Raw genomic sequence first — 16232 nt, 5'->3', positions numbered from 1 at the left:
ATACAAAGATGGTAATAAATTAGTAACGAGATATTTCAACAAAGCATTATTTATTCGCAAATTAAAGAACAATGAAAGCGTCGAAAGAAAATGGTTGCTGTATTCGCCTTCCAAATGCTCTGTATTTTGTTTTTCATGCTGCTTATTTAACCCAACTGATGTTAATCTTTGCTCTCGGAATGGATGTAATGATTGGAAGCATATTAATCACATAATTTTAACACATGAAAATAGCCCAGCGCATAAGCAATCTATGATGACTTATCTGGCACGAAGTAAAGCGGTTGGTAGAGTAGATATAGACTTATTATCTCAACATCAAAAGGAAGTGGATTACTGGAGAAACGTACTTAAACGGATTGTAGCTGTTGTAAAATTTTTGGCATCGAGAGGGCTTCCATTTCGCGGCGACAATGAAATCCTAGGATCTCCAAACAATGGAAATTATTTGGGTTGTGTGGAATTATTGAGTGAATTTGATCCATTTCTTGCAGATCACTTAAAAAAATTTGGGAATCCTGGAAAGGGTAACATTTCTTATTTATCAGCAAATATCTGTAATGAGTTTATTGAAGTAATGGGAAAACAGGTTCTAAAAAAAATTATAAATGAAGTTAAATCAGCAAAATATTTTTCCATAAGCGTTGACAGTACGCCCGATCTGTCTCATATTGACCAGCTAACTTTCATCATTCGATACGTAAAAGACTGTGTTCCTGTTGAAAGGTTTTTGAAATTTATACCTATTAAAGAACATAAATCTAAGTATTTAGCGGAGACCATCTTAAATTTTTTAGAGATACATGATATTCCCATAAAAGATTGCAGAGGACAAAGCTACGACAATGCTTCAAATATGTCGGGAAAGTATAGTGGTCTACAAACAAGAATCAAGGGAAAATGTGAATTTGCCACCTTTATACCATGTGCAGGACATTCACTAAACTTGGTAGGTGTCCATGCTGCTGGGTGTGTACCGGAGGCATCACAGTTTTTTGAAATAGTTCAGAAAGTGTACAACTTTTTTTCGGGCTCTACCCACAGATGGAATATGTTAACAGAACATTTAGGTTCAAAAAAAGTTGTTAAGAGTCTTTCACAAACCAGATGGTCAGCCCGAGCTGATGCAGTAAGTGCTTTGCATGGGGGTTATAAAAGAATATTAGAAGCTTTAATCACCATCGCAAACGATACTGAACAGGCACGAGAAACAAGAGACGAAGCCCTTAGTCTGTCTAGAAAAATGGGAAATCTAGAATTTATTATACTGACGGAAATCTGGAGCACTATATTGGAAAGAATAGACAAAACAAGTAATTATCTTCAGAAAGAAACAATAACACTGGACGTTGCAACCAATTTGTTGACTTCACTTTATGATTTTATTACTAACCTCAGGGATAAATTTGATAACTTCGAATCATCTGCCAAAGAAAATAACCCAGAATCTGACTACAAGGATCTATCTCAAAGAACAAGACGTAGAAGCTCACGGCAGAGTTTTTTTGATGGCTCTGCGCCATCAGTCCAATTGAATGGAAAAGAGCGATTCAACGTAGAAACCTTTCTCCCAATAATCGATACCTTGAGTGTTCATCTAAAACAGCGACAAAGTTCATATGAGATCGTCAGTCAACGTTTTAGTTTATTTTTTCACTTAAAAACTCTGAATTCCGAAGAGATACGACAAGGATGCAAAGAATTTTCTCAAATCTATCACGAAGATGTAAATGAAAAAGAGTTAGAAATAGAATGTCAACATTTAAAAGAATACTTAATAAATGTTCAGAGTGAAAATGAAGCATCTAACAGTGTACAGGAAGTATATAATCTATTAAAGCAAAACAAAATTGAAGACACATTTCCTAACGTAGAAATTGCATTGAGAATATTTTTAAGCATGATGGTAACTAACTGCAGCGGAGAACGCTCCTTCTCCAAATTGAAACGAATAAAAAATGAATTAAGAAGTACAATGCTTCAAGAGAGATTAAATAGTTTGTCGCTGATGTCCATAGAATGTGATATTCTCAATACCATAGATTTTGAAGAAGTGATTAACGATTTTGCTCATCTTAAATCTAGAAGGGTACCTTTGCAATCAACATAGAATTAATCTAAGGATTTTAAGTTAAGCGAGTTACTTTTGTAGATTATTTTTTATATTTCCTATTTTTTTATAGCTAGTAACTAAATAAAAATAAATTTAGAACCTTGTTTGTCTTTCTTTATCTATTGTAACTAAATAGTGTTTTCTCAAGGTCATAGGGGCCCCATGATCCTAATGTGCCCAGGGCCTCAAATAGTTTAAAGACGGCCCTGGATTCGATAATGTTAGCAGTTTCGTTATACGGACTACACTCTACAGTGGATTCTACTTCATCTTCTGCTGAGTCCTACAAAAAATCTTCACCCCATACAAGGAATTCGAACTATAAACACATTTCAAAAGATTTGTCAATAACATTTTAGTCCACATTTTTCCTCACGTCTAGTATCATGTGACACATGACGTCTATAGGAACAGCGAGGAAACTTCTTGATTTCGTAAGTATGTGAAATTGAGACAATTTTATATAAATATTTTTTTATGTCTACATTTAAGAAAGTTTTATATACAGGGTTATTCATGACTAATACTATAACGCTTCGAAACCCTCCGGGGTTTCGAAGCGTTATAGTAAAAAAAACGAAGACGAATATGGCAAAAAAGAACATATGAAATTATTCCGAAAGTATTCAAGTTTTAATTTAAGCAGTTGCCGGTAGATGTCAGTAACATGTACCAGAAAGACAGTTGTAGTAAAGAAAAAGGGCGTTTACAGGCGAAGGGAATTATGAATAACCCTGTATACATATTTTTTTTCAGTGTTCGATTTATAAACCCAATACACCAGAAATTTGATATCTCGTAATCAAAAATAGGGAAAAATCATGATATATATTAGGAACTTACTTTCTTCATTTAGTGTTTTGACGAGCGCAATGTAGTAGTATATTTGAGCAATAACATCATCGCTTTGTAAAACTGCGTCTTGAAGCTGATTCACTATCTCCACGCACTTATCAAAGCTATAACAAAAATATATGAATTAAAAACGAATCCACTGGTCTGATTTATAAGTAAAACGCTCTAAAGTGATGTCTATAATAATAATTAGTTTTATTACACTTATTTTCTTTCATAAGTTAATCAGATTTATTAATTTTATGTAGTTATTGATAAATAGATACTCATATATTTTGTCTGTTCCGTTGTCCACATATTTATTTTCAGATTTATATTTACAGATTTTTTGTCAAAAATTTATTAAAAAATGTTTTTCTATTTATTCTTATAAAAAATAAAATTACTATAGAAATCTGACAAATCAATATTGAAGAAAGTGAGTGTTGTTGTTTCTGATGCCCCTTGCCAATACCAGCAATCCTGCTTGTTGAAACCAATCCAATTTAAGGTAGAGGGTGTGTTTCTTGTTTTTCAGTAGTGCCATCTACGGCCACACACAAGTCACAGATCATTTATAGGGCGTACCCATTCATTCATCCACAGATCGTAATTTTGACCTGAACCACAGAACAATCAATCTCCAATTCAGTACTCTCAGAGGTATGATTTGTTATAGGAACATGAAGAACTTTGTGACTCGACAGATCTAATGTGCACCAATCACCGTTTACTACACCGGCGGTCGATTGAACTCACGTCCTTCCGAACATGAGCCCAATGCCCTACTAATCAGGCTATTTCTTCCCCGAAGGTGAGTGCAAAAACATCAATCATTTCTGATTACCGGTTAAAACCTGAAGACTTTTCTAATAATTGTCTTTCAACTTTCTTCCCAGTTTTTTTTAATTTGCACCGACAATCAGATTTCGATATTTTATCCTACTTTGATCAATTCCTCAATTCGTAATATTTCGATAACGCTTTTTTTATTTTTAAGCTTAAAATTAATACCAATGTATTTGCTTTTTTAATTGCATTTCTGGCAAGGATTCTAAAAACACATATTAAGCAGCTATAGTATATTATTCAGGTAACGATGATTGGCTTAATATTAGAAATCGTCGAGGATGAAATTTGTAAATTGTTTTTGTCAACTTTAACAGTTTATAATGTGACTTTGGCTCAATTTTTTAGAGTTCTTTTTCTTTTGTTTAAAAGTTATTTATCTGATCAGCTTCAATGCAAAAACTGAAAATTTTAAAGACACTTCTTAGAAAATTAATTTTATTGAATAGAAATTGATCCAAAATTATGAGCATGAGTTCGTACGTGGAACTGCGGCATCGCCGACCACCTGAGACATTAATAATGTATTCGGATATAGTGTTAGTTGGCTTGAGAGGACGCTATATATACCGCAGGAGAATTTTTAAGTACGCAGCGTAGTTTCAATTGCTGAAAAAAAAAATCAAAATGCGAACAAATTATTGGAAGATAACTTCCCTTTGCGTAATCCTCTCATAATTTGTTATCCTCTTGTTAGTTAGAAAATTTCTTCACAATATTTCAAATTACATGGTTTACTCTAGATTCGCCTGAACTCACTTTTTCTGTACTTCAAATTATTCGTGGAAGGGAAAGAAAATTTGAGATGAAAAGTTATGGCCTCCTGTTGTCAGTGATTGGTGCACTAGTGCAGGCGTGATTTTTTTATGATGTGTTGCTCATCGATCACAATTTACAAATGAAATATACTTAAACTAACTATCAAAGTGATGAAAATACACAAAGAAAATAGCAGAAGGGCCGGGATAGCCTGGTCGGTAGGGCGCTGGGCCCATATCCAAGAGGTCGTGAGTTCGATCCTCGCCGGCCGAAGACTCCCCGTGTAGTAAATGGTGACTGATGCACGTTAAATCTGTCGAGTCTCAAAGTCCTCCATGTTCCCACAACAAATCAATACCTCTGGGGGTACTGATCCAGGAGTTTCCTTGTCTTCTGGATTGGGTTCAAAATTACAAGGCTACGGAGTTGAACGTAAGTAGTCGTAAACCCATGAAATTGGGTCGGCTGTTCAACGACGGTTATAAAATAAAAAAGAAAATAGCAGCCTACATTGGCTAACATATGGTAATCTGTTTCATTTCATGGCCTTGTCAAACAGATAATTGCACAAATGATGGCAAAGCTGCTGTACTGCCATCACTGTCTGCCACTTCTTTTGAAATTTACACAATTTTTTAATAGGAAAACAATCTAATTCCGAAAATTTTGTCATTTCATCCACTTTGATCAGTGATGGCTCTGGTCATAGAGCGTTCGCCTTCCAAAGAGGTGAACCGGTTTCGAACCCAGAGATGACTTGTCGATACAAATTCCGCATTCGGCTTGTACCGACCACAGTGCTGAGGTAAAATATCTTCTGTGGTAGACGGATCATGGGTTAGAGTCCCCTTGTCATCAGGCTAACCGTGGGAGGGATTCATGGATTTCTTCTCCATGTAACGCAAATGCGTATTAGTACCATGAAAAAAAGTCTTCCACGAATTAAAATTTCTTCCAATACTTGATCCAGGAGTTCCCTTGTCTTCTGGATTCAGTTCAAAATTACAAGGCTACGGAGTTGAACATTAGTAGTCGTAAACCCAAAATTAGGTCGGCTGTTTAACGGCGGTTGTAAAATAAAACAGTTCTATTAATTTTCTGAAATAAATTTTCAAGCGTAGGTTTATTCTAAAACATGTTCAAATTTTCAACTTACTTCTGCAGATAATCGTATATCAAAGCCATGAGACCCAAGATACGAGACAAGGCTTTTTGATTTTTTACAATTTTCATCAATTCATAAGCCTTACGTCCTATCAAAGAAATGACATAAAATTTATTTTATTTAAGTAATAATGGTACACAATAAATAAATTATACAATCTTCATTCTTCCATAGCACAATAGAACCGAAGCATATTATTTCTGTTTAAACGTGCCTTACATTTTTAAATTATAATTAACATTTAGAGCTACACTGATCTCCAATAGTTAAGTATATTTGATGTTTACTTGAATATTTAAGGAAAACTAAGTCAGAATCGTTGGAAATTTTATATGCAGGTATAATATGGCTATACCATAAGAAAACAATGCAAAAGATTGGTTTTAATCGCTTTTGTTATCTAAAGAAACGTTTTGAAAGAAAATAGTGCAAACTATTAGTTTATACTTGAACGAAAAAAAAATTAAAATAAATAGGCTATTTGACAATTTAATATGGTGTTTTATCACTTTCGTTAGTTATGTATGTTGCACGATTATTTCTCTTATACTCTATGAGGTATGGATAAGTTGTATCCTCAAAGGGTTCTAAGCATTACGGAGGGCTTTTTCAATTCTGTCGCGTAAGATCAGTAATTCGTATGCCACGCACATTTCACTAATTCTCAACGAAATTAAGATCAAGAGAGTGAGTAGGCAGATGCATGCGCTGAATATTTTGGCTTTTTCAGAAAAGTTTTCGACCAAGATCAAACGGTTATAAGACACGCTATCATCCTTGTTCAAAGACTTGGTCTCTACCTTTCAGAAGAAACAGACTCCGTATCTGAAAGATGTATGTCTATGTACTTCTAGCATTGTGCCGACCAACACCGTGACCCCCCCTAATGTCTTTCCGTGACATTTCTTGCTTGAAAACGTGTCCCACGTTTTCTCTATATCATTAAGTGACAAGAATCAGAGTTCGTCACTGAACATAATTTTGACCCACTGCTGCGAACTCCGATGTTTCAAATGCCTTATCAAGCTGTCTGACATATTGACCAGAATGTCTGAGTCTCCTATAAGCTGTTCGTAATCAGAAACTGAGCGGTGAACTGAGTTCTCTGGTTCAACTGTGTCTCTGATATCGCGCAATTATTGCTAAATATGGGTCTTGATGATCAGTTGTTACTCTTGATCGACCTAAACAGGTAGTTGCTAACAATTTCTGTACTTTAAAACCCTTATATTGTCTTGAAATCACACATTGAGGCAGATTCAGAATATGAGACACCGGTTTGAAATCATCCACAATTCACGATTCCAATTATTTTTCCATTTGAAAACATGTCCATTTGGTATTTTCGTCGAATTCTTCAGCCTTTTTGATCGCTTAACTCATTCTCCAGCACAATTGCACGTAACCTACCTGATCTCCACATGGCACGTGAGTTGGTTTCTTACTCATTTTGACGATGTGAAGACCTCAGAAACAAACAAATGTAAATAATCACTGTAAAAAATGTTGGTGCGTAGTTGCCACCATGTTGAGGTAAACTAAACTCTTTTACAGTGCATGTAGTCACGATTTTTTAATTATTTTTTTCTTTGCTATGGTTTTATTTATTCACTGACAACACATATTTCATGCGCATTATGGCATATTATGACAACATTGTAACTCCAATGTAAAACTTCCTTATTTGTTTAACGATATAATGTTATTTTTAAAAAAAAAAATGGTTCAAAAATTCCATGGTTCTACTTGAAAAAAGAATTTGTTTAATTTCATTTTGAAAACTGACTCAATTTTTAGTAATATATAAATTATTTACTAATTCTTTCGAACAATTGTCAATTTACATGTATACATCAATTTACAATTAGGCAAAAGTTGGAACAAAAAGATTACTACAAAACATTCATCTTCAATTTAGTACTTACCCAGTTCCTCAGCTACTTCGAGTTCTGCTTTCTCTAATGAAAGTCGTATGATTGTTATAAAAGCTTTAGCTACAACGTTGATTTCTGTTATGTCTAACACAGGATAATCGATGAGTCGCCGAAAACATCTGAGAAAATATATAAGTTACAATAAATGTATGAAATACGAAATTCTATGGAATGCCTAGTCATTTTATAGAATGCCAAAAATTGAGCGGCTAAATATGAAATGATTAATGTTTCACACGATGCCTAGGTATTCCATTAATGACGTAAGGCATGAAATAATGAATATTTTACGAATTGCGAAGGCTGAGCCGTGATTGCTCAGGGGATAGAGCGTTCACCTTCCATTGAGGTGAACCGGGTTCGAATTCCAGCGATGGCTGGTCGATACAAATTCAGCACCCGGATTTCATCGACCGCAGTTCGAGACGTAAAATATCTTCAGCGGTAGACGGATCATGGGTTTGAGTTCACTTCCCGTCAGGCTAACCGTGGGAGGTTTTCGTGGTTTACTTCTCCATGTAACGCAAATAAGTTGCTTGCTTAGATTGGATGCAGACATCCGCTCTTTATGTGCGTTGTTCATTTGTTGTACAAGTGCTTTGTGCTAGTTTTGATTCTTTTCAAGTTTTTATTTTTTAAGATTCTTAACCTTAAAAAAACATCAGTATAGGGGTATACCGGGTAGAGGCGATTATTAATAATAACCGTATTCCTTGAACTGAAATTTTCATTATTTGTAAAGATATTAAAATTTATGAACTCAAAATTTCATAAATCATTATTCATAAATCGATATGATAGTATATATATAAATATTTAAAAAAAATCAATTATAACTCTTAAAGCAATTATTTTAAATTAAAACATAAGAAAAAATGCGTATTTGTCCTTAATTTTTTTTATTCTACGTGAAACATGACGATAGAGTTATTATAAGAGCACATAGACTTATAAAAAATTATGTTGGATTTGAAAGTTTAATAGATTATGGTTAATTAACCCATTAAAGGTCAACGTCCATATTAACTTTCGTCAAAAATACAATGACTGATAACTTATTTCATTCTTGAAATTTATCATGGAAGAATGAAACATTAGTAATCACCATATTATAAATATGCATATTTTAATCTGAAGATTGATAAGCACATTGCATATTTTAAAATATGGTATCCTTCACTAAGAAATTTTGGAATAATCTGAACTTAAACGTCCCAATCACTTTATTCGATAAGTGCTTTTTACGTTTAAGACAAAATATTGTATTTTCGCATCAGTTGTCTTAAATAGGCTAATCACACTGGTAAACTTAATTGGAAATGATTAATAATCATTTGTTAGCGAAAGTGATTAACGTGCATAATATAAAACATTTACAAAATAAAATAAAACGTGGTTATTATAATAATCATCGGTTATTATTTACCAGATTTAATATTTTAACCGTATTACTTACATTTTTAATTGAAACTTACTGTTGTTCGATTTCACTTGAGTATTTTTTTGTGGCAGATTCTCTGCTTTTTCCTGGTTTCGATTTCGCTACGGCGTTGAGGGCACCTGTCTTCGTTAAAATAATCTGGTGTAGAAATAGACGACTTGTTAAAATAATCAACTCAAGCGTTACACATACAATAGTTTTTATTGCAAAAAATACTGTTTTTGTTTTAATTTCTTATTTATCCTACTTAATCACCAAAAAATAAAAATCGTTAAAAATAAATTAAAATTTTTTTATTCCAGCAGCTCAGTTGTTGAAACATCACCATTTCTTTACGAGTCGTCCTAACTCTCGTTTCTGGTTCGCAAACGCAAAAAAAGTTCTAGTTTCTAGTTCATTTCCACAGAATTCAATTATCAGGTTTTCATTTTTCATGAGGATTTTAATTTTTTAACGACAGTTTCAGTTAGATTGTTGAAATTTATCGGTCCTTTCATGTGATTTAGCTCAGTTATTAGTATTTCTCATCCGTTCCATCAGGAGATTTGGAGACTAAAATCTAACTTTTCTTTTCTGATGAAGATTATCGCCTGGTCACATTTGCAGCTTAGTCATTAGAAGTTTGCCTTTCTTGCACAAGATTTATCTCATACACACCAGTTTTATCTCGATACTCAATCCTTCAATGTTACTTTTTTAATAGGAACGTTCGCTTCATTTCAAAAGCTGCTTTTTTTGGGCAGAAAAAAATTCATGACAGTTTGAAAAGTATTTGACTGTTCTTTTTGTCCTAATTTGATGAAGTTATCTCAAAGTTTACCTTATAATCCTTCCCTCCATTACTTTTTAAAAGTGTAAATAATAATTATTATGTTCATATCCAAGATTGGTCTAAAAACGCAGGAAAAATTCGGGAAAAAATTAGTTACAATTTAAGGGAGTCAAACCCACTTGGTCACTTAGCGTAACTGCGAAACTGCGTGCATAATGTCATAAATTGATTTATACTCAACGTAATGTAAACAATAGAATCTTTGCAATAATTAACAACTAATCATCGAAAATAGAAGGCGCTAAATTAACGAAGCCATAGGCTGAGAAACAGCATGTCCTTCAGCGTCAAAACTAGCACAGAGTTTTGGTTAATTTCTTTCATTTACTAAGACAAGCACCTTTTTAGATGTGGAAAGCAGGTTTCAAAGCTAAATTATAGGATCCTTTACCACGGGAGAAACTTTTCTTCGCAAATTCTGTTTCACCCCCATTACTAGTTTAATATTTAACGGAAAAAAATGGGTTTTCAATTGCTGAAAAAAAATTTCAAAATATCATAACGAAAACAAATTATTGGAAAATAACTTAACAATTGCGTAATCCTTTCATAATTTGTTTTCATTTTCTTTTTAATTTTTTTAAGTACTTGAAACTTTATTGTTTACTTTAGATGTGCCTTAACGCTGTTTTTTTCTAAGCTTTGTCGTCAAGGAAAATAAAAAAGACAGTTTAAGTGCCTTACACTTGAAACAATGCGATGATTTTATACTATATATATAATCTTGCCGTTATTAAACTTTTTAAAAATCTCAAATTTAGCTGCATTTTTTCCACTTAGATGAAAATTATCAAAACCACTGCCTTAGTCTCAGTTTTTTGAAATTTTTATAAGCCCAAATAATGCATCATTGGAGTAAGTTTTTAAATATAAAAAATTTAGATGACAAACGCTGTTCATTTTTACAAAATTGTCACTTTTCTCCATATTGACGTTATACGCCATTTTTTTTTTTAAAAAAAGACGTAAGATAGGCTAAACTTGAATTAACAGTCATGAGTAACAGTTACAAACTTACAACAATTATAAAAATAGCACATTTTTGGCAAAATGGTACAATTTCCTATTACGACGGAGCCTTCGAAAATCAACCTTAACTCATTTTTTCTTTACTTTAAATTTTAAATTATTCATAGAAGTGAAAGAATTTACGATGAAAAGTTTCTAGCTTCCACTTAAGTAATCAATTTCAATAAAGACATTAGTTGCATTTAAAATTTTTGGAATGAATATTTTTTTTAATCAATTCTGCGACTATTAAAAATGGCAAATTGTAAGATCCGAATTCATTATCTATTGTTTCTCTGAGCTGGAAAATGTGAGAGGAATCAAAATATAACGGAATGAAATGGAAGCTTGTACTTACTTCATCGAAAGTATAACCTTCTTTCAAGAGGAATTTGAGTTGTAGTTTAGCCAAATCGTAAGCAAAGTCATAATCATCCAATGCCATTGTTATAAAACTACCAACTCCTAAACACTTCACTTCTTCTCTTCCTAAAGTCCCATCAAATCTACAAGAAATAATTGAAATAAAAACACTTAATATGCGTAAACCCTTTAACGTAACTTATTGTTGAAAAAGGAAATGCGGCTCAATTAGCATTGCTATAAAAATTCTCATAAGTATGATAGCAACTTGATGAAAAAGGATACTTTTTACCCCAGGTTAAACATCTTTCTTAGGAAAAGTATTCCTAATTTGCATTATTTGAGTAAATAAATAGTCATAAATTTGATCCAAATCCAAAAATATTTTTTGCCCAAAGTAAAATAAAAACGTTGGAAATGTTTTTTAGAAAGTAGGGAATGAGGAAGGAGAATTGCATTGCAGCCCAAATCCCGAAAGGTTCGCCTATGTCGTTAGGGTTACGTCTTTATTATGAACTGGCTGTTATTGCGAATTTGTAACGATTCATTAATTTATCTTAATTTTTATATTTTTATTAATTGTTGTCTAAAATTTTATTCAAATAATCCTAACAAAAGTAATTTTTTCGTAATTTAATGATTTAGTGACTAATCAGCGTGTTTGACAAATTGCGATGAAAAAAATATTTCTAGGCCAATTTGGGCAATAATTACAATTTTAGGAAATAATTAATAGAAAACGTAAAATTTGTATATTATTAAGATAATGTAGATAAATAAAAATACCATTTCAGTTCATTATTGGGTAGTCAACCCAGTGGAGTACAATGATATTTCTGATCTTGAGTTTCTATACACTCAATCTGTCAATTACTTTACTATCAAGCAATTATTATGAAATCGGAAAAAATATATTAGTATTAATTATAAAAAAAATTATATAAAAATATGCTTAAAAATATATTACATGTTTTTAAGAAAAATTTTAAAACTAAAATTGAAAGATTAAATTTAGTTTGACTTAAGATTCTTAAATTGCACTATTTTTTGAAATCGTTTATTCAAAAAACATTTAGTGTTGTGTTTTATTCCTAAGAGTAGGCATAAAAGGGCATTTCTAAAGCATAATTTATTTTATATTGGTAGTGCATGTAGGCTGTAGTAGAATTTCTTTTCAGCACGGGCACCTTTTCTTTGCAGGTGGTGCTTCATACATTTTGATTGATAACTTTTTCGCCTAAATTACTATGTTTACTTGCTATACCAAATATTTTTTTAAATTTAAACACTGGTATCAATAAATGTATTAGTATAAATAACTTATATAAATAAATATTTACCTTCATTTATAAAATTTAATTTTTTTCGAAATTACTCTGCTTGGAGGGGTCCATCCCCACCTGCCACCCTATAGCTAAGTGTAAGTTGTGCATAAATATTATAATATTTTATAACATGGAAATGAAGGTTTCGTGCTTTTTAATATAAGTGTAAATTAAACAAAACACTCCCGCAAAGGCCAGTCGTTGGTCAATAAGGTCATGAAGGCAAAAACTCAAGATCAATGGTCTGATAGACAAATCTGGTTAGCTTGAACATCGGTATTTTTACTTTCCAGACAAGTTGGTTATCATTGATTTGAAATTGGGTGGGCTTACAAGTCTTCATCGAGAATAGAATCTCAACTCTACACCATGACATCTCAGTGCTCTAACCATTCTGCCATTACGACTCTAATATTAGAAGACTGATTACAGTCTTAATGAAAGATGATCGTGAAGAAGAAAATAATTTACTTTATTATTTGGCGATGTTTTAAATGGTATGGAAAGGAAGAAAAACTTACTTCTTTTTCTTATAGATGTTTTGTTTTATATCTGCCGGAAAAGTGATGCCCATTAATAGCATAGCTTGCTTCAAATATCGCAAAGCTTCGGTATTTTTACCCAGCTTCATTTTAAGCTGCAAGATAAATGGACAATTTCGAATGTTCGAAAGTATAATTTTAGCTTTTATTACATAAAGCGGGACCCATGCATTTGTAATATAAGTTAAAAGTATATTTCAGACTATTTAAACTTTCAAAAAATTACATTTCTTATTTTTACATAATTCAATGAATCTTTAATTGATAGAATTTTTTTTTATTACTAAATTATTTTTAAATTGCTATTCAGGAGTGTATGAGCAGAACCTTTTTGTGAAGTTTTGACTAGACTCAAACTTCCACTGTTTGCTCATCATTGCTTTTGAATATACACGTTTCAATCGTTTCCTGATCTCTAAAAGTATAACTTATCATCAGATTTTTGCAATCAGAATTTTGATGACTTACTGATTTTAAAATTTCAACCGAAGCTCTATGTGTTTGATGACAATATAGGTTTGCACCGCAGCAAGCAGAATTCCTTCTTCTATGTAAATGTTTCTATTTTTGTAAAAATTCTACATATAAATGACATATACAGGGTCTCTGCAAGATTACAACTGAATTTTCCGAAGGCATATTAACTTACATTGTTCCGCGGGGTGGCGCAATAAGAGAAATGAATATGGCTATATGATAAATCGCATACATGGTCAACCGCAATGAAGCATTGGAGTATAGTATAATGTGTTATCTGAGTTCATAGTTATTGTGAAATCTGTGTGTTTCATTAGACAACCCTTTAATGTTGCTTATTTTGATAATGGATTCTAAAAAGAACGTGAGTACAAGAGATATATTCAGAACATTCAGGAACTTAAACATGTCTTCGTTATTCAGAACATTAAGGAACTTATACATGTCTTCGTTGACGAAGTTGCAACTATTGAGAATATCTATTGTCTATTAGAGCTTGCTCTACAAGTTCCAAAGGTGTTTACAAGAGTGCATCAATAACTTATTTTTCCGAAACGATTAATGACATGTAATTATTACGACATGCGATTAATAAACGATTAATGACAATAAATGACATGCTTCACAGCAATTATAAATTATAAAACCCTTTTTTTTTATTCTATCAATGTTTCTTGTTTTCAATTGATAAATCTATGGTCGTTTAGAAGATATCAGTAGGTTTAGCGCCATCTTATATTAAAGCCATTCATTACAAAAAAAATTATTGTTTTCTTTTTTTTTAATTTAAATTTATGAACAAAAATCATAAATTTAAAAACTTTGAATCCTAATAGAATAATTTTCGGTACATAAAACAGCGGTTGATTGCTACGTACAAGGGGTGATCAAATGAAAAGGTACGAAACGACGTAAAAGCGTAACAGTTAAATATTTGCATATTCCGGTATGGGAGAACGTAGCGAGACATCTCGGGATGCGATTGGAGTCTCTGACTGGGATCGGAGCATGCGCTGGTGCCCGCATGAGCAGGAGAGAGCAGAGGCTCTTATCAGAAGCGGCGTCCAAATGATGCGGCAGTCCGTATGAGGACTGGATGGCGTTCGCGTTGCAAAATTCGACGATTGAGGAGCAGCGAGGCGTTATCCGATTTCCTCGAGCACAGAAAAACCATTAAGTCCGATGTGTACTGTGAGACACTCTGACGCCTACGCAGGTCCATCAAGAACAAAAGACCGGGGCTGCTCAAGTAGAGTGTGGTTCTGCTCCATGATAAAGCGCGTCCACACGTCGACAGTTTCACACGCATGGAACTGGCCAGGTTCAAGTGGGAGACGTTGGACCATCCGCCCTACAATCCGGACTAGTCGCCCTGCGATTTCCATGTGTTTGGTCCACCTGAAAGGGAAGCTATTCTACTCGGACGACATACTCAAGGACGCTGTGAAGGACTGGATCTCGTCAAGACCACAGGAATTCTGGGAACAAGGAATCCTGCGGCTTGTTCATCAGTGGGATCGCTGTGCTCGGGCCTATGGTGTATATTTTGAATAAAGTGTACATTTGTACCCACCGTGTCGTTTCGTACCTTTTCATTTGATCACCCCTTGTAGTTTAAAAAATAGCTGCGTCTAAAAAGCCAAGTGTAATCTTTATAATTTTGCTCGAGAATGTACAATATTGTTTTACCTGAGCTCTTAGGCGGCTAATAGTTACTTTATCCGAAGAAACTTGGACTGCATCTGCCTCTTCAGCTGATTCAGCAACGCTTACCAAACGTTTGGCTTTGTTAATGATATTCTCTACCTGTAGAAATTTAAATCCTTATTACGTACCTCATATTCTATAAGGTGACTCAAAAGATATTGAATTCTCCTTTTAGCAAAACAAAGTTTTTTTGTTTAATAATAACTGCGTATAATAATAACTATATCATATGTTAATAACTACATTATTTCCTGATTGTAAAAATCACGAGAAAAAAAAAACCATTCATTGAATGCTCCAACCTAAATAAGTTTTGGGATTTAGTAGAAAATATCATTGCATGAAAAACATAATAGATATTATTATTAAACTGGTTATTAAAAATGCACAATTAGAATAATAAAACTATGTCCAAAAATTTGAATAATAATAACTACATATGATAATAACTATATTACCATTAATTACTACATTATTTCATGATAATAAAAATCACAAAAAAAAACCTCTTCATTGAATGCTCCGAAATAAACAAATTTTGGAATTTAGTAGAAAATATCATTGCAAGAAAAACATAATCGATATTTTTATTAAACTGGTTATTAAAAATGCACAGTTAGACTTATATAACTGTGTCCAAAAATATGAAGGATTTTGAGGTAATTTTTGTTATTTTTTATTTATCAAATTATTAGCTAGATTTTTTAGAATCGGGTGGGCTTTGATAGCTGCCATTTTTAATTTTATCGAAATTTCGAATATGGGATGTAAAACTTTTAGATTTTGATTCGTGTGTTTTGATTCAGATAAAAAATGCTTTTTTTCTGAATGTTTTTTTTCTGAATGTTTTGGGGATTCAAAATTGAAGGTCATCTGGTATTTA

At 32.7% G+C, this 16232-nt stretch overlaps 1 protein-coding gene across 2 annotated transcripts in view; it reads right to left on the bottom strand.

Moving 5' to 3' along the window:
* Positions 1–16232, bottom strand: part of LOC107442658 (adenylate cyclase type 10) — a 103249-nt gene that overhangs the window by 5701 nt on the left and 81316 nt on the right. For both annotated transcript variants that reach the window (XM_087159129.1, XM_087159130.1), the window contains 7 exons: positions 15332–15448; positions 13145–13260; positions 11294–11441; positions 9130–9233; positions 7646–7773; positions 5712–5808; positions 2957–3072 (listed from right to left, as the gene is read on the bottom strand). In XM_087159129.1, the coding sequence (XP_087015255.1) occupies positions 2957–3072; positions 5712–5808; positions 7646–7773; positions 9130–9233; positions 11294–11441; positions 13145–13260; positions 15332–15448 (826 nt within the window). The remainder of the gene's footprint in view (positions 1–2956; positions 3073–5711; positions 5809–7645; positions 7774–9129; positions 9234–11293; positions 11442–13144; positions 13261–15331; positions 15449–16232) is intronic.

This window comes from Parasteatoda tepidariorum, chromosome 3 (genome assembly GCF_982258835.1).
Source record: "Parasteatoda tepidariorum strain Cologne lab strain chromosome 3, Ptep-v5.0, whole genome shotgun sequence".
Taxonomy (NCBI): domain Eukaryota; kingdom Metazoa; phylum Arthropoda; class Arachnida; order Araneae; family Theridiidae; genus Parasteatoda; species Parasteatoda tepidariorum.
The sequence above is the reverse complement of the archived record's forward strand: the minus strand, read 5'-3'. Positions and strand labels throughout refer to the sequence as shown.